At 46.0% G+C, this 25406-nt stretch overlaps 1 protein-coding gene across 1 annotated transcript; it reads left to right on the top strand.

Moving 5' to 3' along the window:
• The first annotated feature begins 1688 nt into the window (after nucleotides 1-1688).
• COTL1 (coactosin like F-actin binding protein 1) lies at nucleotides 1689-12403 on the top strand. Its single transcript, XM_063312865.1, has 4 exons — nucleotides 1689-1969; nucleotides 2471-2553; nucleotides 6861-7018; nucleotides 10640-12403. The coding sequence occupies exons 1-4, from the start codon at nucleotides 1893-1895 to the stop codon at nucleotides 10748-10750; spliced, it is 429 nt and encodes a 142-aa protein (XP_063168935.1). The 5' UTR covers nucleotides 1689-1892; the 3' UTR covers nucleotides 10751-12403.
• Nucleotides 12404-25406: the final 13003 nt, after the last annotated feature.

Below are 25406 nucleotides of genomic sequence, written 5' to 3'. Positions count from 1 at the left end.
GCAAGCTCCCAAATTGTGATCATGTGACCATGGGGATGCTACAGTGGTTATACAGTAAATGGGAGGACTGATTGTAAGTTGGGTTTTAGCACTGTCGTAAGTCTGAATGGTTGTTAAGCAAGGACTACCTGCAATGATCTTCCTCTCCTGCTGGTGAATTTCCTGGTGATTTTAGATGCAGGATCCTGGCATCATCATCATCATCATCATCATCTCCTGTTCTGATCCAGCAGGATTCTTCTCAAATTCCTACTTTTCTACAATAGTACTATTGGTCATGAGACTGTTGCGTTTCTAAAGGAGTGGATGGAAAAATACCAGCCCTGCCCTGCCCACCCCCATGAGTTTGTCTCTGGAGTGTGAACACCACTGGCCACATCTGGCTGTCCCAACATCAGTGGTGACTAAGCAGCTGAGAAGCTGTTGAAGCAACTCTCCAAGACTTTGGGGTGGGGAAACTGTGGATTTGGCCTTCCAGCTGTTCTGGATGCTGCCTCCCCTTCGTCCCAATCAGCGGCCAGGGAAGGTCATGCTGTAGTCCCACCGGATTTCCCACTCATCTCTTGAACACCACCATCCTGCCTCAGCCAGGAGAGCAACCCACAGAACCACCATGGCCACAGCCATTTATGTCCCTATTAAATCATCCTAAATAGTTTGATCCGAGAGTTACTTGGTTGAGATGGGCGGCTATAGAAATCAAATAAATCAGTGAAGATCCATAAAAATCAGTCAATCTTCTTTTGCACGTTATTTCTGACAAGCCGAAGGGCTCGCAAGGACATCATGGCTGAGAAAACGCCTTCGTAGCTTTCTTCCGTCGCTTTTCCAATTTACACCGGGCCTCCTCTTATTAGTGGGAAAAAGTCCAGGGCCATACAAATGCTCTAACTCCCGTCCTTTGTAATTAAAAAATAAAAATAAAAAACCTAAGATCTGGGGCTTTGGCTCAAGATCGACCCGGTTTCTTGCAAAGCTGAGTTTGCGCTGCTCCGAAAACTTTCTCGGCTGACGCGCCTCCGGGTCTCTCTACTGCCATCTAGCGCTCGCCCCCAGAGTTTCATGCGCAGATCCCGCCGCTCTCGCCCGGTTGCCAGGCTCCCTCCCCCGCGCCCCACCAAACCCCCTCATCTCGGTTTGGGTTGCCGAGGGGAGGGGGCGTTGCCCTGGCATCCAAAGGTCGGGCATGCGATCCACCCCCTTCCCCATGGAGCACCATTCCTCCAAATCGTCTCTTATCGGTGGCTATCGATCTGGCTCTCTCGCGACCACCCACCCACGGTCACCCACCCACCCACGCACGCACACGCTCTCTCCCTCCCCCCCTCCCCACCCCCAGCTATAAACATTCCAAGGCGGAGGAACGGATCCTAGTGCACCCGCGTGCAGAGATCCGAGGCAGCCCACCGCTTCTCTCGGTCCCCCTTTGGCAGAAGGAGGCGGGCGGAGAGACCGCTGGGCTGGAAAGAAGAGGGGCGTCGGGGGGCGCTGGTGGCGGGGAGGGGAGGAAACGGCCCAGCCCTCTTCCTCCTCCTCCTCGGATCAGGGGCAAATAAAGCCGCTGCTGAGCAGGGCCGCCGGCAGAGGAGGGGTTAAGCCGGCACCGATCCCTTCGCGGCGAGGCTGCGGGACCGACTGCAGAAGCGAGGCGCAGCCGGCTCTCCGAGCTCCTCCGATCGGTCGTGTCTAGCGGCGGCGGCGGCGAAGGGACCCATCCCCGCTGGCAGGCGACGGTCCCTGCGGATGCTGGCCAAGCCCGCTCTGTTGGGACACTTTTTTCTCCCCCGGCGGGCGGGCGCCTCCCCTTTTCCGCAAGGATCCCAGCTCTCCGGGCGTCTCTCCAGCAGACCCCCCCCGGCCTTGAATTTCGGGAGCGCGTCTTAGGGAAGGCGATGGCCACCAAAATCGACAAAGAAGCTTGCCGAAGGGCCTACAATCTGGTGAGGGATGACAGCACGGGGGTGAACTGGTAAGGACCGAGCCCCGGAATGGGTCGCGTCTCGCCAAAGGGAAGGAGGAAGGAAGAGACAGAAAGCGGGTCTGGTCATTCACCTCTCCCAGCGGGATTGGCCCTGCTTGGGAAGAGTGGGTCGCTGATGCTTGTCTTCCCAAGCTAGCCCAACCTTGGAAGGGGGGGGGATGATGGGCATTGGAACCCATCGGGAGGGCCTTGGGTTGGGCCAGATTGCTTTGAAGTCTGCAAAGCCTGCGGCTTGCCCTCCTCCCTTGCTTGAAACCCAAACTGTTTGACCTGCATGGAAGGACCTCAACTTGGCATCTGAGTTCTTGCAAAGTGCATTCCGAGAGGACATCACCTTCCTTTGGTAGCTTCTGGGGCAAGGGAACTGGGCTACCTCACTCTGTAAGCCCTGGGGTGGGTCTGGGTAGGTGCAAGACTCCTGAAATCTCCTGGAGATGAACCATCTCAATTCTTTTTTTTTTTAATGTCCTCCCTCTCTGCTTCCCAAAGGGTGACCTTTAAGTACGATGGCTCCACCATCATCCCAGGACATAACGGGGTTGATTACGAAGAGTTTATAGGACAATGTACAGGTGAGATCTCTTTTATTCTCTTCAACCATCACATGCTCCTTGGTTGCCAAGGGGGAAGGAACAAAAGGCCAGACAGCTCGAGATTTGCTTTCCGAACACTCTCCCCTCCACCCCACCCCCGCCCCCCAAAAAGCTTTGAAAAGCTCTGAATTGTAATGATGTCATCCATCTCATAGGCCTTTTGTTGGGAAAGAGATTTTTAGTCCTCTCTTCAAAGAAAAACTCAGCTCCTGCATTGGTGCTTTTGTTCCTATTTTCCAATACCAGCCCAAATTCTAGTAAGTCATCAAAGATTTTTTTTTTTTTAATTTTATGCTAATGGTTGGAATCAGTAAACGGAGACCTTTGAAATGGAATGGTTGTCCTTGCTTTAATTCACGCCAAAGGGCAGCTTGCAACTTTTCCCCAACGTCAGCAGTCTCCTGCAAGTGATGTAACAAACACGCAAAGCCTGACATTAATTTTGGCGGAGGGGGACGTATCCTTAGGAATGTCACCTTATACTGGTGGAATTTCTGCTTCTGTCTCTCAACACCGAGCATGTCAGAACGTGGATGCACAGCTAATGGGCGAACGGAGGGCCGTGTACCAATATTCAAACAAATGTTCTTGGGCGCTGGCAGAAAGACAAAGACAAAAAAGCCTTTGCAAGCATAAAGTGGCATCCCTCCACCACCACCGAGAAAACGTCTGGGTTGACATGTGGATGATGTCACTTGCAAACGTTGCAGCCTGCATTTTGCCATGAATTAACGCAAGAAAAAACCCATCGCTTTGCGGCTTACTAGTTTTTTAAATTCTCTATTGGACTCGCCTTTTTTAGATGATACCCTTGGCTTTAGTTTTTGCAGCCTTCCTAAGGGAAAGCGTGGTTATGATGCCTGTTATCTATGGTGGCTCAGCTAATAAGTAAGAATTACTACTACAGCAGAGTACGGAGGTAAAGTCATAGCGCTATCAGTTCAGGAGGTTGCTTTCCTTCCTTTCATTCATGCACCAACCAGCAAAGAGAATTTTGGGGTCTGCTTTTAATGTGTGCACGTGAATAAGGAGAATGGAATTTCTACCATTCGGACCCATGTGGTAGAAAACTGCTTTGGATCTGCAAAGCTGGAATCACCAGTAGTATAATTTAGAGCAGTGTTTGTCAACCTTGGCCACTTTAAGATGTGTGGACTTCAACTCCCAGAATTCCCCAGCTAGCATGGCTGGCTGGGGAATTCTGGGAGTTGAAGTCCACACATCTTAAAGTGGCCAAGGTTGACAAACACTGAATTAGAGACTGGCATAGTCCCCCTATGTGTCCTTATTCTGTTTGCTCCCTTATATACCTGCCTAACCTCTCTGTCTGTAAGCAGATGATCACCCAAGAGACTCTCCTGTTTTCTCTTCCCAAGATTACACAGAATATCTTCATATTCCCTGAGGAAGATATATGCTGTTCAATGCCCTTTGTCACTTCTCTGGGAAACCTTCCAACCTCTACGTGTCCATAGAGAAGGTGTGGATGGGCCATTCCCTTATATACTCTTGGTTTATTTGTGGAGGACTTCAGTTGCTCCTGATGGTTTCTTCCAACTCAAACACTGGCCAGAGGGTGGTTCCTGCTGGTTTTTAGATTTAGGATAACAACAGCAGAAAAGGGAGGCTCAGCAGGAAAGATATTCATTTGTAATGTAGATTTCTAAATCGTTCAACTCAGCAGAGACTCTGGTCAAAGCTTTGGCAAATGACTTGGGCCATCTTGTAAATGATTTGGGCCATCTTTTTATAATTAACTTGGTAGGAAACAGGCTCCTCTTCCCCCAGTCAATTATCCAGAAATAGGCTCCATTCGCAGGAACCAAGTTAGGCCCAAGTCTTTCTGGAGAAATTGTGATGGGTTGCTTGAGGAAATATTTGTTCCTTTTCTGGATTATTTGTATTGGCTTGATGTGCAAGGCTTAATTTCAGGCAAGAAGAACCATGTTCAGTGATGATTAGGGTCAGGATTAGAATTGGGGTTAGATGTGGTTCATCAACATCTGGGAGGTTACATGTTGCACACCCAGGAATCTTACTAGCATTTCTTTCCTACAGAGGAGATAACCACTATATCTTGGTAAGGTTCACACATTATGCTAAACCAAGATGTATTTTAACTATGGCTGAAACAATACAGTGGTTGTGTTCATACATTCCACTAAGCAATCAGTCAGGGTTAGGGTTATGCAACATAGTTAGCAAAGCAAGCAAACCCCAGAAGGGTGTAATACAATGAGTGAATCAGGCTTGTACTGGACAGTGAATGTGGCTAGGGGATTGCTCAGAGTCGCAGTCGCTCTGTGAGTGAGATGGGCAGGGAATAAATTAGAGAGAGAGAGATAAAATGTTTGGTGGGGCCAGGCTGGATTATGTCCAGTTTAGGTAAGATTCACATGACCAGACCATTCTGTTGGAAGACAAACACACCGATTTTACCCCATTCTCAAGTTCACTAACTCTGAAGGATATCTACTTAACCCGTGGTTGATCAGACATCTTGTCACAATTTAAACTGTGGTGCTGGGACAGCCAAGGCAGGAAACCAGGGCTTTGAGTCAGGGGAGTAGGTGATAAGAGGCAGTGAGATAAGCATCTTTGAAAATTTGAAAGAATGTCCCAGAGACAATGGAGTAAATTTGCTTTCGGTGACTCCGAAGAGATAGGGACTGAACAAGGGGGGTTAAATTTCCAGAGAAAGGATTCCAGCTGAATGTTAGGAAGAACCTCTTGACTGAACCAACTGTTAGGCAGTGAAATAGATTATCCAAGAAGCTGGTATGTTCCAAGGTTCAAAGTTGGTAAGCAGATACTGGATAACCTTTGAAGTCCTCTGAGCTCTATGATTCTAGGGAAAGAAAGACTGTTTTTGTAGTAAATATTGGAAGAGAGTGTTGGAAACAAGAAAGACTTGGTTAACCCTATGCACAACATTTCCTTCCCACTGAGATACACAAACTGATTTTCAAAGATTGGCAAAAATAAACAGAGGTGACAAATCTACCTACCTACCTACCTACCTACCTACGTATCTACCTACCTACCTACGTATCTACCTACCTACCTACCTATCTACCTACCTACCTATCCATCTACCTACCTATCTACCTACCTACCTATCCATCTACCTACCTATCTACCTACCTACCTATCCATCTACCTACCTATATACCTACCTACCTACCTATTTTACAGGAGATGCAATTCCCAGGTGTGATATAGAAGATGGGGTCAGGGAGACAAGGAGCTGTGGATGTCATAGATCAACATGAATGGTTTTTAAAAAATATATTTCAGAGCCTCCAAGAAAGCTACCCCCTTTTTTTTCTTCTGCTCTGCTTTCTTCCCTTTCAACTTACAGAAAAATATTTGCAGCAGGAAGCACTCTGAAGTGTTAATGTCTTGCTTTTCATCTTCCATTTCTGCCTCCCCAAGCTTTTCTCTTTAATGTTGACTTTAAAGGGCCAGCCTGTAAAAGAAGCAAAAGTGTGTGTGGGGGAGGGAGGGAGGAAGATGAGTCTTCCTTATGGTAATGATTGTGGTTGAGTTTTTCATTGGCAGGCCATTCCTATCTGTCTGCAAATCATTTCTTCCCTTTCTTTTGCTTTGCAAAAAAAAAAATCCATTTCCTTGGGCTGCAGGACAGATGCCATTTTACTGGCTTCTTGTTCTGCTGCTGCTTGTTCTTTTAGCTACTTGGAATTCCAATTTAATCTTGCACAAAGGAAAGTCCCTAATTTCCCCCCCTCCTTTCTCTATCCTACTTATTTCCATAAACAAACATGTACATGCACCCAAATCATGCCTGATGTTCCCCTCCTTCCATTTACTTCCTTTTTCAGTTTTTGCTGTAAGTTCTTCAGGGCAGGAACCTTTGGGTTTGATGATGTTCTAGAATTTGGGCCAGAGGTGTCCAGAGGGAGGGATTCAAAAATGTTAAGATGGTAGCAACAACCATGTGATCAAAGCCCTGCCTGTTTTACCTGCATCGTGACTTAATAGTGCGGGAAGCTAGAGAAGTTCACAAGTCTTGAAAAAATAAGTAGCGGAGTGACAGACAGGACATGATCCTCAGCCATCAGATTACTCAGAGGAGGTCCTGAATCCCACCAATGAAAATTTGTTTTGTATGCAACTGAATGAGAACAGGAGGAGAAAAAAAATGCAAAATAATGTTTCGACACAGATAATGCTTGTTTGCCATCCTGGTGACCAATTTAGTATGCCTAATTTTCCTTCTCCTTCTCCAGCTCCATGACCATTCCTTTATTTTATTTTTTCTCAAGATGACATTCGGTTGTTTGGCTTCATCCGATTCACCACTGGAGATACCATGAGCAAGCGGGTCAAGTTTGCACTGATCACATGGATAGGGGAGAATGTCAGTGGCCTTCAGAGAGCTAAAACAGGGACTGATAAGACACTTGTGAAAGAAGTCGTACAGGTAAGTTGAAGTTTTCAAGTCAATATTTCTTGTCCCATCGGAGTACACCATACTTTGCAGTGTTCAAGAAGGCGGATTTTTGCCCTGAGATGCTCATGATCTAAAATTCAGCAAATAATAGAGGAAGGGAAAAAATAGGAAGGAAAAACATGTACTGGATTAAACTACTGGCTTGGTTATCAGCAGAGTTGTGGTAGCACATGAGAATAGAGACTTCAGCAGAAGGCTGCTTCAAAGACAAATTTTGGAAAAATCAAAAACAGAGTTTAAGACAACATTCGCAACTGAACCAGGAATTACCACATTAGTTGAACTCAGAACTGATACCAGGAATGTTAGACCAACCCAACAAATTCCTGAGAGACTAAGAGACATAGTAAAAAAAAAAAGGAGTTCAGAAAATGCTCTGATTAGGAATCAGTGAACCATCACATAGTTAGTGGGCCTCACCAATGACTCAGAAGTTGCAGATGCAAGCATGATGACATCAAACAGATGATGGGAGTATTTTTGAGTGGGGAATAAAAGTGCTGAAGGGAGGAGAAGACCTTTAGAAGTGGAAGGGGGGTTAAAATGGCAATTGATGAGCTAGGATATCCCACATTCTAAGAGTGGAGAGACACAGGCCAGGAGGTAGGAGGAATATGGAAATGGTGACAAGACCTGAAAGAGAAGAGGCTTTGAGTCACTGCCGTTCGTAGCATGGGGTGTGTCATGGAGGAAAACTCACAAACTTTTATTGTTCAGCTGAGATTCCTTGTCTGGTGTTGAGATGAGGGTTGCCAGTCAGCGAGGGAGAAAGACATGGGTCTGGATGGCTTTGGCACCTTTAGTGGCATTCCTGATTCAGTAGGTAACCTTTTGTTTCTAGACTTTGGAGATACCTGTTATCACAGGCAGATTGAATTGTCCAAAAGCTGGGACTGATTCCAACAGGGAAATCTTGGTTGAGGTACCTGCTTGGAGTACTGGACAATCCCATGACTGCATCCACCAGCATTTTGTGGATGAATAAAAGAAAAATGGTAGCAACAGGGGCTGGCATAATTCAGAATCTTTCTCTTGAGCATGACAGGGCCTTTGCATTGATCTGGTTCATCAATACTGGAAAATCCTTAAAACCCCAGATGATTTTACTGTGTGTAGGCAATAATTGCTGCAAGGCTGGGCTTTCAATCCACCCTAATTAACAAGTCAGCACAGGGGGCTTGCAATGTGTGCTTAATCTTTTCCTGGTGGAATTTCTCCCTCTGAGGGACTGGGGAAGGGAGGGAGGTTTAATCCAGCTTGCATTTTAACGCAGCTTCATTGAATATGCACTTTGTGTGAAACTGCCTTTTATTTGGACATAAAGATAACTCCAGGCTGAGTGCTGGCCTCCACGTGTTCAAGCAGAATTGGAACCCCTTAGATAAACTCACAAGGAAATCAAGAACCTAGAATAAGTAATTTTTTTGAAGAAAGCTAGGGAGCCATGACCAAAAGAATTTTAGGAACTGCAATGATCTGAGAACCTGCCTTGTTTATGGAGAAAGGTTCAAACCTCCTTGCCTTTCATTTTCTTTCCAGCTCTGTGTAACAGACTGCGTGGCCCCCTCTTTTTCAGTAGTGGGTCCATTTCTGTCTCTCCTTTGTTCTGCAGTGGTCAGCTTTGTTCTTACCTTGTTTTTCACTAACGGTGTGAGAACTTATACCCCGTTCCCTTCTTTCTATGGCTCTCAGTCAACTTCCGTTCTTAAGTTAATTATTATTCCATGGGATGACCAAACAAGGAGGAGCACTCTTTCGTTCACATGATGGTTCCTTAAGAAGCCAGGGTTGGATCCAGGCATAGCTGAAGGAAGTTTCTCCTAGCTTGGTGAGAATTAGGAATTTTGGCGAGTTTGAAATGGGAAGGAGCTGTTTTTGATCTCCAGTTGATGCCCACGTGGGCAAAGGGGTGGATGTCTGCTCCTGTTCACCTAGTGCAGAGCTTGGTGTACTTTGCGGCTGACAACACAGGTTTTGCGTGTTTCCTGTCTCAGTGAGAAAGCTGTGCCACTAATTTTAGCTATTATGGTTGAAGAGAACTTCTTCTGAAGCTGCAAGAAAAAAAAAGTCATTTGAGGCCATATGACCAAAGCCTAAAACGGCCCAATTCAGGACTAAATGCCCACATGTAATGGAGCCTTTTGCGAAGCTGTTTCACGGACAGGAGAAAATGCTAATATAGGGGCATCCTTGGTTACACCTTGAGATTTGATGCCTAGGATCATTGGAACATCTTTCTAATGTGGAGCAGGGCGCTTGGTTCCAGCACCCTCAATTCCTTACTATGGGTCCCACTAGCTGGGACCGAGAGTCCATAAATTTGGAAGGTGTCAGGTTGCCTAACCTTGGATGTACATCAGAACTATGGAGCCCAACACCTTCCAGAAGTGTTGAACTTCAACTTCCTTTAGCCCAACTGTTGTAACCAGTGGCAAGGAGTTGTGGGAGCTGTAGTCAAAAGCCTCAGAAGGGCACCAACCTGACTCAATACGTTTGATCTACACCAGTGATCGCAAGCTGCTTTGCATTATTATCCTTCTGCTGAAATGAGGAAGCCAAGATCTAAGGGCAGATACCCTCCAAGATACCAGACTGGCTAATTTAGATGTCAGGATCATTTCTCTTTTGCATGCAGACGCTACAGTCAGTTGGAAACAGCTCTGAAGGACATTAATGCTTGGTTACTAAACTACGAATAAGCTTGATTTCTTTGCCCGGCACAAGGGAATGAATGAGATGCTTGCGGAGATGTTTGTTGTGGCTCTCCTTAGAGTGTTACGCAAACTCCGCCTTTTGTGTTGTGTGAAGCCATTCAGGTTGTGAATGCCGCCAGCTTCCTGGCCCCAAATAAATGGGCATGTTTGTTTGCGGGGCTCATATGCTCTAGACTGAACACAGAGGTGGTAATTCATTCCCAGGGCATAGCCAAGGTCAAAATGGGATGGCGAGTCGAGTGTGGGGACTGAGAGGCCCTTGTATGTCTTGGGACTGGAATTTTAAAATGGTTTCAGCGGGAAACAGAAACGACATTCTCTCCTGTATGTCAACAGGGCCGTCAGCTTAAGAATTACTCAAAATCCGTGAGCTATGCCCATTCTTGCCCATCAGGAATTGAACTGCCCACCCTACCCATCAGTGCTCCTGTCCTTCTCGCTGGGAAAAAGAGAAAAAGGTTTCCCAGATTTGACACCTTCCCCCTCTGTTGAATTAGAGCTCTTATATCGGACATGGTCGACACTGGGGGGTTGAATCCAGCACATCTGAAGGGCCCCTGATACACTGATATTTGGGAAACACCTGTTTTCTATGTCTTTTCATGCCTCTCTGCAGCCATGAGGTGATTACTGATTGGTTAGGACCATGCAGCAATGGTTTCAGATGAATATGAGAAAGGGGGGACATCACGGCAGTGAGCAACTACCAAAAACCCATGAGAGAGTTTCCCTGGAACAATGATTTTGGAAATCTTTCCACCCCCATTCAAAAGTGTGGAGGCCACCATCTTATTCAGCCCCACTTCCTAGGGTGGACATTCTGCAATATCTAACCACGCACTCTACTAAACAAACCTGCAAATTTTGTCTCCTGCAGAATTTTGCCAAAGAGTTTGTGATTAGTGACCACAAGGAACTGGATGAAGATTACATCAGGAGTGAGTTGAAGAAAGCTGGGGGTGCAAATTACGATGCTCAGGCAGAGTAAACAAGAAAGTGAATACACTGTGCCTCCTGCAGCCACCTGTCTAGATCTGCAAGGAGAGGAGGGGGGAAAAGCACAATTTATTTTTGAAAGCAAAACTGGAAGATGATTTGAGCGAGGCAAGTGTGAGAACGAAGCGGCTTCATTTTAGATGTCTCTGAAGTCTGTTCCTGTCTCCTGAAGTGGACCTCAATTTTTCATTCCACCCACCAAACCAGCTCCTTCTCATGTGATCTTTCCATCTGACGTGTTCTTTTAACTGCTGTCTTTCTAATTTAACAAATATTACATAGGTACCTGGCTCCATAGGAAATTGGCCACAAGTCAATGTGTTCGTTGTAGAGCTTGCTGAATGGTTCTTGAGAGCTTTAGATCTTTGTTTGATCCTTGGTCAATCTGGAAAGCCTCCAAGGATGAAAAATGCTTTTTGACTGAATCCATTCTTGACTGCTGACCCCCCTAACCAGCCGACCAAAGGGCTCCCGTCGTGCAGAATGAGTTACGCAGCCCATGAATTGCATGCTTTCTCAAAAGTAATCTCTACTGTGTTGGGTGAGATTTGCAATCTTCTCCACTCCACAGCAGGATTTACTTCTAGGTTTCAAAAAACCACAGAATCGCACAGTTTCCCCCAAATAAGAATAGCAAGGGAGCAGTGAACTAAGACCCACACAAGGCTAAATGCAGCTCCACAACTGGGTTGTAATTGTTAATGGGACAGAAGAGAGAAAATTAGATACAGAGTGAATTATGAGGCAGGTGGTGTTTGATTAACTGAAATGAAATGGTATTTAAACTGGGCCTGGATCTTTGGCCAATGGAGCAGTCGAGTGTGATGACTGATCTGCTGTTCAAAGCCAAATGTGGGCCTTGGTTAAAATAGGTTATGTACTTGTGGGGTATAAAACTGTGCCCTTATAGCATCCTAGCAAGCATATTCATGTATTTACTGTTTCACTGTGTCCAGGGGGCTTTATTCCCAGATAGGTACATGCCAGACTGTGGTTTTATACCATTCCATTGAGCAGGTTTACTTAAAAGTAATTTCCTCTGAGCAAAATGGAACTTCATCTCAAATAGTTGGGCTGAGCATTGTAGTCTCTGGCTGCAATCATGCACACATTTTCCTAGGAGTAAGCTCCATAGGACACAATGGGATTTCTGGGCAAGCATGCATAGGTGGAAAGTCAGAGGAAATTTGGGGGGGAATGTGTTTGTTTGCAGCCCCTGAAATCAACTCAAGCTAATGTCACTAATGGTCAGAGGGAAGCTGAAATATTTGGTTGCATTAAACAGCCATCATGGGAAAACAATCTTTTATTTCAGTTCTTAATGGAATAAGAAGGAATGTAATTTGCCTTAAAGTAGTAGCTTGGTTCTGTATCATAGGATTTTTTCTCTTTCTTTCTTTCTTTCTTTCTTTCTTTCTTTCTTTCTTTCTTTCTTTCTTTCTTTCTTTCTTTCTTTTTCTTTCTAATACTTTTCTTTGAATTTTTTTTTAAAGAAGAAATTGCTGTAAAGGGCAGTAAATAAGGGGAGAAATGTCTCCCCTTCTGATTGTACTGTTTTGTACCTTCATTGTTAATTTTTAAAATGTCTGCATTTGTACCCTGTGTAAGATGATTGCTGGTGAGGACTTGTAAACAATTACACAACCACCCTGGGTTGCATTCTTGTGAAACGTTGCTGCTTGAGGGCTTCTCTTTGCTTTGGTGGGGTTCGCCCTGGAATGAATGGGAGTTGTATGACTGACTCTGCTCTTTCATTGACAATTAACAGTATTGGATGTCAAATCATGGGCTGTGTCTACCTTACATCTTTCAACAGTCTTCTGGTTTGGCGGTTGAGAGATGGTGGATCCTGTGGTGGTCAAACTCCTAATGTTTGGGTAAAATGAAGCAAACTTTTCATTGTACAATTCTCCTCTTCAGCCCTATAATCTTCAGAGACATGCAGTCTGAATAACGGCATGGTGGAGAAACCACAAAACAAAAGGAAATAATCAAAGGTTACAGTGGTAGGGAAAGGAAGGCTGGAAGAGGAAATGGAAGTGATCTTTTTATGGCTGTGTTTTCCTTTCCTGAATGTCCATTATGGAAGTTCAGCACTGCCAGGCTTGAAGGGCAGCTATAGGTCACTGGTAGAGTCTCAGCTGGGCATGCACAAAGTGCCAGTTACGTCCCTGGCATTTCCAAGTAGAGTTGGAAAGACTTGGAAAGGCTTTGTCAATCCTAAGTAAGATGGACAAGCCATCAATTATCTGTGCTTGTCTCTTCCCAAGTAAGCCCCACTGAGTTCAGTGGGACTTATTCCCAGGATTGCACCCTAAGGTCTACTACGTTCAACGGACTTGTTCAGGAGTAGAGAAGAACTTCAAGTCTGAAGAAAAGACGACTTAGAAGAAATGTGGTAGCCATGTTCATATAGAAGGAAGCTATAGGGAAAATGCCCAAGAAATATTTTCCAGGGCCACAAAAACTAGGACCAGAAATAACAGGTATACATTTAGCTGCCTAGATGTCATCTAAGTATAAGAAAAACTTCCTGACTGTTCCACATAGTCTGCTACAGAGGTTGTGGGTTCTGGAGGCTTTTGAGAAGAAGCTGGACGGTTACCTCTTGACAATTGTCTAATTAGTCTTCCTGCATATTGGAGAGGGTTGTGCTAGATGATCCTTCTGGTCTCTTCCAACTCTACAGTTCCATGATTCTATATTGCATCCTTTTTTCTAGTATAGCCGGATGTAATGACCTCTCTAAATGAGCCAAGGGGATGCCACGATTTAGCAGCTCTTCCCAGCTGCATAGTACCTTTGTGCACTGGTGGTGGTGGTCCATACTGGGGGACAGAGGGAGGAGGAAGAAACCCTGCATGCATGTCTGCACAGAGGCCAAGCTCCTGCGTCCTTCCTAATCCCTTATGCATCGGAACAGCAAGCATTCAGATTAATAACTCATTATGTGTCCAGGGATGAGGAACCATAGAACCATTACGTTGGAGAGGATGCTAAGAAAGGGAAAATATTTTGACTGGTTTCTCTGATGATTATGATGATGATGGGAGGGGATGTGGGGCTGTCCCCTTTTCTATCTCTGCAGCCCCACTGTTTCTGGCCATCCTGTGATTCTTCTGCTTTCAGCTAAAGGTGCTTTCTAACCATGCGCACAAAATTATGTTCATTGACCTACATATATTTCCCACACACTAGAGATCTGAATGCACATTGATGTGTTGTTATAGTGACAAAACCAGCTGCAGTTACTGAAACCCTATGGTGATGCCCTTAATCTTGCCTCTCTAAGGATTTCTTGGTTGTTATCAGCCTATTAACTGAGGTTTAGGCATATATCTGGCCCCAAGTGACTTTGAGCAAGGTGGCAAGTCACTGCTCACCCACCTAATCCAAGTGAACTGACAATGGTCCAGAGCTGGCAGGTCCTTCAAAACAACAACAACAACAATGAAAGACACTCCTGGTATGACCCAGTTCCTGGTATAAACCAAATTGTCACCAATTGCAAAATCTTGGACATCCTCTGCAAAATGTGTGCATGATGGTCCTCATTCCACTTTCTCAGACAGCTGAAGTAGAAAGAGGACCACCATGCACATGTTTTGCAGAGGATGTCCAAGATTTTCCAATTGGGGGTTGGGGGGGAGTTTGGATTTCTTTTTTTTAAGATAGAGCCAAACATTCACTACAATTTTTGAGTGTTTCAAAATGGTGGGAAAGTGCACCTGTCAATTTTGGGCCCTCACTGAAGCACACAGCAGCCACTGCAAGGAGTCAGATACAGGAAATCTCCTGTGCTGTACCGTGTGAGTTGTGCCTGAACAGATGCTCCTTCTGTTCCTGACACCTGCTAACAAGTGATGTCAGAGTGTTTAGAACTGGAGGTGTCTTGAACCTGCAGCTTTCCACTTCCTTGGTGTCCACCAGATCCCTCTGAACCCCACCAGATATGGAAAAATGCGTCTTCCACCTTAGATGATGTCTCAGAAGATGAATCTGGACCTGACAAGAAGATAGTAAGAGAGAATCAACGTAGGGCAAATATTGCAAATATGCAAGCACACCTTCCTTCCTTTGTAAGATATTGATGGGGATGAGGAACTTGACCAGCAGGTTGGCAGAATTCAAGGAAGGGAAGACCTTGGGATGTTGTAATAGGATACATATTAAGGAGGTTAAGAGAGGGGTGGGGTGGGGGATATAATCAGAACAGAGCTTGTGGGAGGAACTATATGTAGCTCTGGGGCAGACTGAACAAGTCTTGCAAATCTATTGTATTAGGGGTGTGATATTTGGGCTGCAAAAATCCAGATGTTTACTTGAGGGCAACAGAGATACAAAACATCCAAAGGCACCTTACTGGGAAAGGCTATTCAAGGAGATAGCTCAGTATCCTGGTTAAAATCAGAATCTCTTCCCTGTCCTCCCCCTCCAAGCACATTGGTACCAGACTCCTTGACAACTGTTGTCATAGCAATCGAGCATTTTCTCCATATGAAAGATGTATTTGCACACACAGTAAAGCAATAAACCCAAACCAGGTCATTAGGGGAGATAAAGTAAGAGTCAAAAGTCTTCCCCAAGTAGAGGTCGACTCCCACTGACCACAGGGTGAAAGCAGTTTGCCATTTTCAACTTTCAGATCTGTGTTTTCTTTGCAACCACCCATCCAAGAACAGACCAAATTGGAGCCTGCTTAGTGTTTTCAAGATACACCACGTTTGAGCTAAGCACTGCCACTTAATGATGCACTGTCAGCCTTTGGCGGTGCGCTTTAAGGTAAGCAAGATTGGGAAACAGATGCCGCAATTAATAGCAGAATTCTACTTCACTGAGGTCGGCTATAGCAACAGAATCTTGAAAGTCTGACAGCATTTCCCCTTCCTTCCCTCTAACACCAAAGAGAGTCAAAGGGGCACAGTCTTGAGTTTCTTTCTCATGCCTTCCTGTTTTCCTGGGCTAAGTTCATGTTAGGATTCGTCAATCATACCTATCATGGAATAATGGGAGATGACAACTGGCTGGGGATGATGGCAATTGCAGTCCCACATCTGAAGGGTCCCAGGTTGGAGGAGGACCTGGATATGTAGGTGGGATATGTAGGTGGGAACTCCCAGCCATCTTCCTGAAAACAGGCCGGTGTACAAAGACGGGAGCCTCAGCATCTCATTCCACTGAATCATTTTGATTTGCAGGAGGCCAAATTGTTGCTCTGGGAAATATCTGAAATTTGACCTCTCACTGTAGGGCCTGTTGAATTGCTGAAACAATCAATCAGAGTTTCCTGCACAGTCATCCTTCTGACCACCCAGCTGTCTGGGTGGAGTATTCTGGTCCCATCTCAGCTGACTCAGCAAAATGGAGAACGGTTAGATTTTCCAAAGCTTAGGAAATTTTCCGTCGCTCCATGGAACTCAGGCTGAGACAGCAGCAAGGTTGGGAAGGGAACTGAACAATTCTCAAAAAGAAAATGTAGCCAAGACCATTGTTTGCAAAGCTGAAGGAGATGATAGAACAGGGACCAGACCAGGAAGCTGATATGGGGCAGAGGCCTCATGGAGGTATGGCAGGAAACAGACAGGCGACCCAGAAATGGATTTCCTTATGAATTATTTTTTCTTCCTCTGTTGTAATCTGACAATTTAGGGTCATCCAATGTACTGGATTAATACTGGCTTGAGGATAGACCACTTGCTTCTTGATGCAACACATCCATATTCTATCAAATTGCCTGTCCCAAGAGCTAGCGTGACTGCCAAAAACAATGATATGGATTCCTGAGCTTCTTCCCTAAACATATAATATGCAGGGGCATCCAAAAAAGAAAAAAAGAATGGGGCTGCAGGTCCATTATTTGGGCTCTATTCCTGAAGAAAAAGTAAAAATGCTATTCCAGGTGTGCACAATTCCTACCGTACGGGGCATTTTCAGACTAAGAGGTCAGAGCAACTAGAAAGCCTTCAGTAGGGTGGAATGACATACAAGAGAAAAGAAGACCAGCAGTAGCAGCCTTCATGACCTCAAGGCACAAAGTTGAAGCCAATTTAGTGGCCTGCTAGAACCACTGAAATGGAGCTGAGAAGCACAGAAACACAGCTAAGAAGCTGGCACAGAAAAAAGAATATTATCTTAAAATAGCTTCAATGAGCATGTCAGAGGAACACAGGTTATTGATCTTACACATTCAGCCCTCCCAAGCATAAAGAATCACACACTTAGATGGTTTAGGTTAAGATAAGTAAAAGAGAGTTTTACTGACTTTATTGTTGCTTCTGTTACATCCAACTTGGTGGAAAATATGAAGTTCCTTTGTTCTTCTTTTCTTTCTAAATACTTAGTTTTGCCCTAAACTCTCAGCCCTACAGCTGCCAAGAGCTGTGTGGAAGAAAGGGGCAGAATCCTTCATCAAGGCCTGAGCACATGGCCCTGATGAATGGAGAGCAAAGCAGCATGCTTGCTCCTCCCTGGGTGGAAGAAGGAGGAAGAGAGAAAGAGGAAGTGGGAGTGGCAACAAACAGATTCCTCAGAGTTGCATTGTGGGCCAACTCAATTTACATGCTAATTCACATGCTAATGAGGCATGCTGGATTTGCCAGGACTTCCAACAAAAGTGAACCTGAAAAACACCACCAGGAGAAGCTCAAAATAAATTCTAAGGCATCCTAAAGGAGGCAGAACCACAGGAGAACAAAACCTTCTGGACGGTGGAAGGCAAATTTCACCACAATAAAATCATGAGAAGAACAGGAACCTTGCTTCACTCTCCATGCTTGGCTCCAAGATTCTCTTTCCTAGACAAGGAAGCCTTCAGATAATTTGTTTGGGCACAGCAAAAAAAAAAAAAAGGAAACGACACCATTTGTCTTCCATTAAAAATATAATGCTAGGACCTTCCACACTTTTAAGTTTTCAAAGTTGCTGAGAAACAGATATAATCAATGTTTCATTTCTTCTTGATCCTGGGATTTATTCTTTCGGCAGATGAAAGGATCTGGCTGCACAGTCACAGCGAAGCATTGCCTTTTCTCCATACATAATTAGGAAAAGATTTTACCCTTTCTCCCACTCTGTCTTTATGTCATCTTTAACCAAAGGAAGGTGGAAAATGGCTCCATCTGGTTTGAAACACTGAAGAACAGCAGCTGCTAACAAGTCTGGAGATCTCACTTCCTGCCATCAGAACTGACCTTAATGCAGATGAGATTAATGAAGCACCATTGACCCGTTTCCTTGACTAGCTGTCAGGCAATGGATCAGCATTTGCTCACATCACTGGCCCATTAAGTCAAGCGCAGCCAAGCTCACAGTCTGCATTCTCCATGTGCACTCACATAACGGGCAATCGTGAACTCTTTCTTTACAATCACACATAACCCCACATGCAACTTCTAGGGACTTTTGCATTTGAAGAGCTCTTCTGGGCCATCTCAAGGGGAGGCATTATGATGCGCCTGCTAATGACTTGGGTGTCAGCTGGGAACTTCCAGCTGACCTGATTCTAGAAAATGGCTGCTCCAGATATGGGGTCATACCCAGGAAACTGTCCCAGGATGCTCCGTAAAGCAAAGGTGCGCCACTTCGGCGAATCAGAGACCCTCACCCCTAGAAGAATGTCCAAGATTTGGTGTGTATTTACTCCAGGCTAACTTTAAAGGCATCTTACTGACATCTGTGTGGTTCTGGCTCAGCAGTGCAGAACCTGACCTCAATCTTGGAAACGGTGATAGGGCTTTCCCAGCCTAATTTTACGATGAGTTCATTAAGGTGGAGTCTCTTTGGCCGACGGGAAATGCTGCTTCCCAGCTTTCTTCCCATCTGCACTAAGTTGCTGTTTATGAGACAGGCTGTCAGCTGATTCACCTGCTTTCTCTTGGCTGTTTACTTCCACTCTCTCTTCTCTTCCTTTCCCAGCTTTCCCCGTGATTTCTCACTAAAACCTTGCCCATCTGCTTTCTAGCCAATGGATGATTTGTGCCCACCCAGACATACCCCAGCAGCCTTTTTGCAAATATGCAGTCTCCTTCCTCACTGCCAGGCATTTTGGGAGCACATTCCCTACCTGCTCATAATAGTATGTGGGAAAGACCTTGGGAGACTGGGCAAAGAGGTGCTGCCGAGGGAGCGGTCAGATAAGAGACAGCGTAGCCCACAGCTGGATAGTGGGCGAGGCAAGAGGCTCAGAAGAGACCCTCCCTAGTTTCTCAGGGGGTGAAGGAGATGGCGGGAGAAGTGTACTTTCAGACTTGCAAGATTCTGTTAATGTAGCTTTACAACAAAGCAGAAATAGCTCACCTGGTTGTGTTTCCTGTCTGGTCTACCTGGTAAGGTTGACACAAGCACACAGTGAGTGCTAACAGGTACAGGGGAAAAATAAGGGACCCTCCCTAGTTTCCTGGGCTGTAAAGGAAGCGGGGGGGGGGGGAGATGTACTTTGCATGATTCTGTCAGTGTAGCTTTACAGTCAAGTAGAATTGGCTCACCTGGTTGTGATTCCTATCTGGTTGACCCTGTGGGGCCAACACACTGCTAAGCATGTGCAAAAAACTTGGAGACTTTTAACACTAAGCTCTAATGCTCTGGTTGGCAAGTAGGTATCATATCCCTCCAACTTTATATAGCCTGATGTTGCTTTGCGTTTGTCTGAGCCAAGAGCCTTCTCTGTATAGTGAGACCCAGGGCACTACTGGGGTTCTGCTTTTTCAGTTCAAGCAGTCAGAAGGACAGCACGATGCGGCCACTTCATTGCCGAGGGAAGGATGTGAGCCTGCTTCAGCCCCTGATAAATATTGGAAACCCCTCAATACACCAAGTTATTAAAGCAGCTGGCCTGGTTGATTCTTTTATTTTCCCTTCAATCTGCTATTGATTCAGTCTTTGCTGCGGTTCGCTGTAAATTAATAGGCAATTTAGTTGCTGTTACAAGATGCGTTTATAGCTTGCCATTAAATACTTGGGGGTCTGAATTCTTCTTCCATCTCTTCAGGATACAAAGGGCTGTTTTATGCACGGAACATCTAGGTTGTACTATGGACAGCGCACTGCACTGGAAGTGCATCCTCACTCACTGGGATGCAGTGACCTGACACTCCACAACAGTGTTTCTCAAACTTGGCAACTTTAAGATGTGTGGACTTCAACTGCCACAATTCCCCAGCCAGCATGCTGGCTGGGGAATTGTGGGAGTTGAAGTCCACACATCTTAAAAGCGTGCTGGCTGGGGAACTGTGGGAGCTGAAGTCCACACATCTTAAAAGCGTGCTGGCTGGGGAACTGTGGGAGCTGAAGTCCACACATCTTAAAAGCGTGCTGGCTGGGGAACTGTGGGAGCTGAAGTCCACACATCTTAAAAGCGTGCTGGCTGGGGAACTGTGGGAGCTGAAGTCCACACATCTTAAAAGCGTGCTGGCTGGGGAACTGTGGGAGCTGAAGTCCACACATCTTAAAAGCGTGCTGGCTGGGGAACTGTGGGAGCTGAAGTCCACACATCTTAAAAGCGTGCTGGCTGGGGAACTGTGGGAGCTGAAGTCCACACATCTTAAAAGCGTGCTGGCTGGGGAACTGTGGGAGCTGAAGTCCACACATCTTAAAAGCGTGCTGGCTGGGGAACTGTGGGAGCTGAAGTCCACACATCTTAAAAGCGTGCTGGCTGGGGAACTGTGGGAGCTGAAGTCCACACATCTTAAAAGCGTGCTGGCTGGGGAACTGTGGCAGTTGAAGTCCACACATCTTAAAAGCGTGCTGGCTGGTGAACTGTGGGAGCTGAAGTCCACACATCTTAACAGCATGCTGGCTGGGGAACTGTGGGAGCTGAAGTCCACACATCTTAAAAGCATGCTGGCTGGGGAACTGTGGGAGCTGAAGTCCACACATCTTAAAAGCATGCTGGCTGGGGAACTGTGGCAGCTGAAGTCCACACATCTTAAAAGCATGCTGGCTGGGGAACTGTGGCAGTTGAAGTCCACACATCTTAAAAGCATGCTGGCTGGGGAACTGTGGGAGCTGAAGTCCACACATCTTAACAGCATGCTGGCTGGGGAACTGTGGCAGTTGAAGTCCACACATCTTAAAAGCATGCTGGCTGGGGAACTGTGGGAGCTGAAGTCCACACATCTTAACAGCATGCTGGCTGGGGAACTGTGGGAGCTGAAGTCCACACATCTTAAAAGCATGCTGGCTGGGGAACTGTGGGAGCTGAAGTCCACACATCTTAAAAGCATGCTGGCTGGGGAACTGTGGCAGTTGAAGTCCACACATCTTAAAAGCATGCTGGCTGGGGAACTGTGGGAGCTGAAGTCCACACATCTTAAAAGCATGCTGGCTGGGGAACTGTGGGAGCTGAAGTCCACACATCTTAAAAGCATGCTGGCTGGGGAACTGTGGGAGCTGAAGTCCACACATCTTAAAAGCATGCTGGCTGGGGATCTGTGGGAGCTGAAGTCCACACATCTTAAAAGCATGCTGGCTGGGGAACTGTGGGAGCTGAAGTCCACACATCTTAAAAGCATGCTGGCTGGGGAACTGTGGGAGCTGAAGACCACACATCTTAAAAGCATGCTGGCTGGGGAACTGTGGGAGCTGAAGTCCACACATCTTAAAAGCATGCTGGCTGGGGAACTGTGGGAGCTGAAGTCCACACATCTTAAAAGCATGCTGGCTGGGGAACTGTGGGAGCTGAAGTCCACACATCTTAAAAGCATGCTGGCTGGGGAACTGTGGGAGCTGAAGTCCACACATCTTAAAAGCATGCTGGCTGGGGAACTGTGGGAGCTGAAGTCCACACATCTTAAAAGCATGCTGGCTGGGGAACTGTGGCAGTTGAAGTCCATACATCTTAAAGTTGCCTAGTTTGAGAAACACTGCTCTACAGCAGAGTTGGGTTCAAATATTTTACTAATGCATGGTTTGTTTTAATAATTGACTTTCTCAACCTAGGCACAAAGGGTTGGATTCATATGTCAGGCTGAACAGACAGGCACACATTATGATTAAGCTTCTTCATTTCATAAACACATGGTAGCGTATTAAGTGTTGTGTGAACCTAATTATGTCTGGTGGCTTAACCAGCCACTGAGTAAACCATGATTTCACGCAATGTGTCTGGACCCATGGCTTAGTGGGCTGGCCAAACTGCAATCAGCATCTCCTCAAACGTTGCTTGGCCGCATCTCCCCAAACTGACTGGGAAGTCCAAGGATCGTCATGCCACCACACTCTCAAACGCTCCCGATTTCAGATGGCTCACGGAAAGTTTTAGATTCTGCAGCGGGCTCTGAACTAGGCAGCAAAATGTTTGGTTGCAAGCCACAATACGTGGGTCTCTTCGCCCACACTCTTCCCTTAACAGACATGTCTAAAAAGAATTGAAGGTACTTGCATGGTTCGGTTGTTTTATTGCATTGTGCATAGACCCATTAATCCTGTCAAGTCTTCTTGCTGGAAAAATCAGCGGCTAAAACCAACCGAGGTTTAAGGGACGGGATTCCTCTTCACGTAGGGCCCAAATCAAAGGAAGAGAAGGAATTCCCAATGGGAACTTTCTCCAGATGTCACCACCACCACCCACCACCACCACCTTTCTTTCTAGTTTGCTCTAAATAAGTCATACAGCGCCTTGATTTTTATCAGAATGGCACAGAAGGAGGGGAGACGTGACAGCAGTCTTCCAATACTCGAAGGGCTGCCCCAGGGAAGAGGGCATCGGCTTATTCTCCGTGGCACCTGAGGGCAGGACAAGAAGCCATGGGTGGAAGCTCATCAGAGGGAGCTCCAACCTGGAAACAAGGAGGAATTTCCTGAAAGTGAGAACCATTAAGCAGTGGAACAGCTGGCCTCCCGGAGTGGTGGGTGCTCCATAGCTGGAGGTCTTTAAGAAAAGATTGGACAACCATTTGTATGAGATGGTATGATTATTCCTGGCTTGGACAGGGGGTTGGGCTTGAAGACCTCCAAGGTCCCTTCCAACCTTAAGATTCTATGATTCTAAGTAAAACCATGCAAGCTCAGATGCATTTGCTGGAGGGCGGTGGTGGTTATTGCTTACCGATCAGTGCCTCTGCCTGAAATAGGCATCCACTGGGGATGGGGAGTTGCTAAGGAGAGGGTCGCAAAATGAGTGGGGCCACATTTTGGAGAGAAGTTTTCTTTCAATCTGCAGTATGCTTATTTTAGGATCAGCACTCCTGTTTCCCCATGTTTTCTATCTCAAAATGGTGAGGAGACCATTGTCTTTCTCTTTTGGGGGGGCAGTTAAAGGGGGCTTGAAGGGCCATAAAACAGATTTGGGGGCTGCCCATCCATTGCTGTGCTCGGCCCATGCTGTGGAATCAGCCTTTGTCTCTCTCCTGCTGATCTGCAAGGACGGATGCAACCGGCGTGAAAAACCAAGGTCTCTTCTTTCAGGACTGACTGATGCTTCAGGGACAAGCTTCTGATTCAGCTCAAGAGAGCTTCTTCCCACTTTGTAGCCATATATGGTCAACACATTTATGTAAGGAATGTCAACAAATCAGGTAAGCTATCTGCAAAGGGGAACCTCTCTGAGCCAAAAGCAAAACCACAGGAAGATGACTGTGCAGAACAAACTGGACCAGTTGGAGGGAAGCAGAAGCAAAGGCTGCCTTTTATGGTAAAAATGATAATAAGGAAGAACCTTTGCTGGAATCCAGATCTACTAAAAGTCAAATTTAGCCAGTGGTCAGGTGACTGAGTAGCCAGCGGCAGAAGCTTTGGATGGGAGGGCTTGGACTGCTGCATTTACTTGATGAGAGAAACCCAGGCAAGGACAGGTGTGCAAAGCAATTCACATTTCCTTACAAGGAAGGTTTATTCTTAAATCATGCGTGTGCAGATTGCAGCTTCAGCGTCGTGCATGTATGTCTTGGGGAACATCATGGCTTCATTTTTCCTTCATAACCTGTGTGGTAAAATCAGCTGCTAACCTTTAGGGCAGAGCGAGTGGATTTTGACTCAGGTCTCCTTGTTTTAAATCAAATACCCAGGGCTTGTCACTACTCTTCACCAAATCTATCTCATGAATGCTTCCTCCTTACCCTGACGTTTCAGATGTTTGTGTGCAAAAGCGGGTATGTCCAGACCCCTGTAAGGAGGGTAATAACCTGGTGTCACAGGTAGTCCTTGTTTAGCGACTGCCTCATTTAGCAACCATTCGCACTTACGACAATGATGTAAAAGTAACATTACAACCAATCCTCCCATTTACGACTTTCGCAGGTCTGTAAAACAAAGGAAAGCTGAGGTCAGATCCTAAGCACAGTCATCGTTTCACTTAGCGACCACTTTGCTTAACAACTGAGTCGCTGGTCCCAATTGTGGTCACTAAACAAGGACTACCTGTACTTTGATGAGAGCAGTGGCCAATGGCCCCTCTTTCCCTTACTTCTTTTTCTTAAAAAACAAAGCAACCAACAGCAATTGGATTGCTGGATTCCAGTGGCCACCTAACTGAAGAGTGGGATGTTTTTGTGATTCCTTTGCAAGTTCTCCTAAGAAAGAATTCATGTGTCAGCAAGTGTTGCATCCTGCATCTTGGAGGAACAATGTTGTTCCCCACCTCCCCAAATCTATGCATGCACAGAAGTTAAATTAGGTGGGTCAGCTGATTTCTTTCAAGCTTAGATCATCAGAAAATGATGCTTCACCTTGAGCAAAACTGTAGGCAGACCACAGCGTCATATTCTTGTCATTGTTCGTCAGACGGGTGGCTAGTTATGAGTCTGGAATGAACAACTGACAGTTTGGCTGTGGAAAATTATTAGGGGATAATTCTACCTCCTTGCCATCTTTCTACAGAAGTGGGGGCGCCTTCATGGGCTGTAGAATAGGGGCCCTGCTGTATGTATCAGTTCATAAGTAGCTTCTGTCATCTGACCACACAGGACATCTTCAGAAGATGAGCTGGTTTGTGTTTCAGCTGCAGTTGCAGACCATGCCTCTGCAACTTACGCGTCACATCTCTGACTCCTGAGGAGGTGGAAAAAGTTGGCTCAGAAAAAGTTGAGCAGTTCTGATCTGATTCCCCCGTGAATCTAATTCCCCACCAAACTCAAGCTGCACTTACTTCGGAGTGTGGGATTGTGATATAAATGTAGCACGACTTTGTTCTCATTGGCACCCATTGCATTGTGGAGAAACACAGCCCGGACATTTGTGCCTTTGCACAACGGTGCAAAATGTGGAAGACGATGATTTGGGCTGCGGAAATCACTTATTCAAGACAATCAGTTTGGAACACGAATGGGAATTGGCACAAGGCTGCTTGTTTACTGCACAATCCCCCTCTTTCATTCCCTCTGGACAACTGGGTACACGATGGGAGGGTTCCTGTTTTCTGGAACGCGTCGTGCATTAATAAACATCCCACTGGCATTGGTCCAAAAAGCAGAAGGCGGATGGCAGCATCATGGGCACTTTTATTCATGCCCAGCCAAGCCGCCACGGCTGCGTCTGGGCTTTGCAGGCTGGGGAGGCTGTTCTGGAAGAGGCAGCAACTAAGTGGCAAAGTCTAATGCAATGTTTCCCAACCGTTGCAACTTTAAACTGTGTGGACTTCAATTCCTAGAATTCCCCAGCCAGCCATGCTGGCTGGGGAATTCTGGGAGTTGAAGTCCACATAGCTTAAAGTTGCA

This window comes from Candoia aspera, chromosome 11, assembly GCF_035149785.1.
Source record: "Candoia aspera isolate rCanAsp1 chromosome 11, rCanAsp1.hap2, whole genome shotgun sequence".
Taxonomy (NCBI): domain Eukaryota; kingdom Metazoa; phylum Chordata; class Lepidosauria; order Squamata; family Boidae; genus Candoia; species Candoia aspera.
Note: the sequence above shows the minus strand (reverse complement) of the source record. Positions and strands in the feature narration are given on the sequence as shown.

Excerpts from the sequence above, each read along its gene's own strand:
- COTL1 (XM_063312865.1), top strand. The coding sequence starts at position 1,893 with ATGGCCACCAAAATCGACAAAGAAGCTTGCCGAAGGGCCTACAATCTG. Across the intron at positions 1,970-2,470 it reads GACAGCACGGGGGTGAACTG|GGTGACCTTTAAGTACGATG; the intron begins GTAAGGACCGAG and ends TGCTTCCCAAAG. Across the intron at positions 2,554-6,860 it reads GTTTATAGGACAATGTACAG|ATGACATTCGGTTGTTTGGC; the intron begins GTGAGATCTCTT and ends TTTTTTCTCAAG.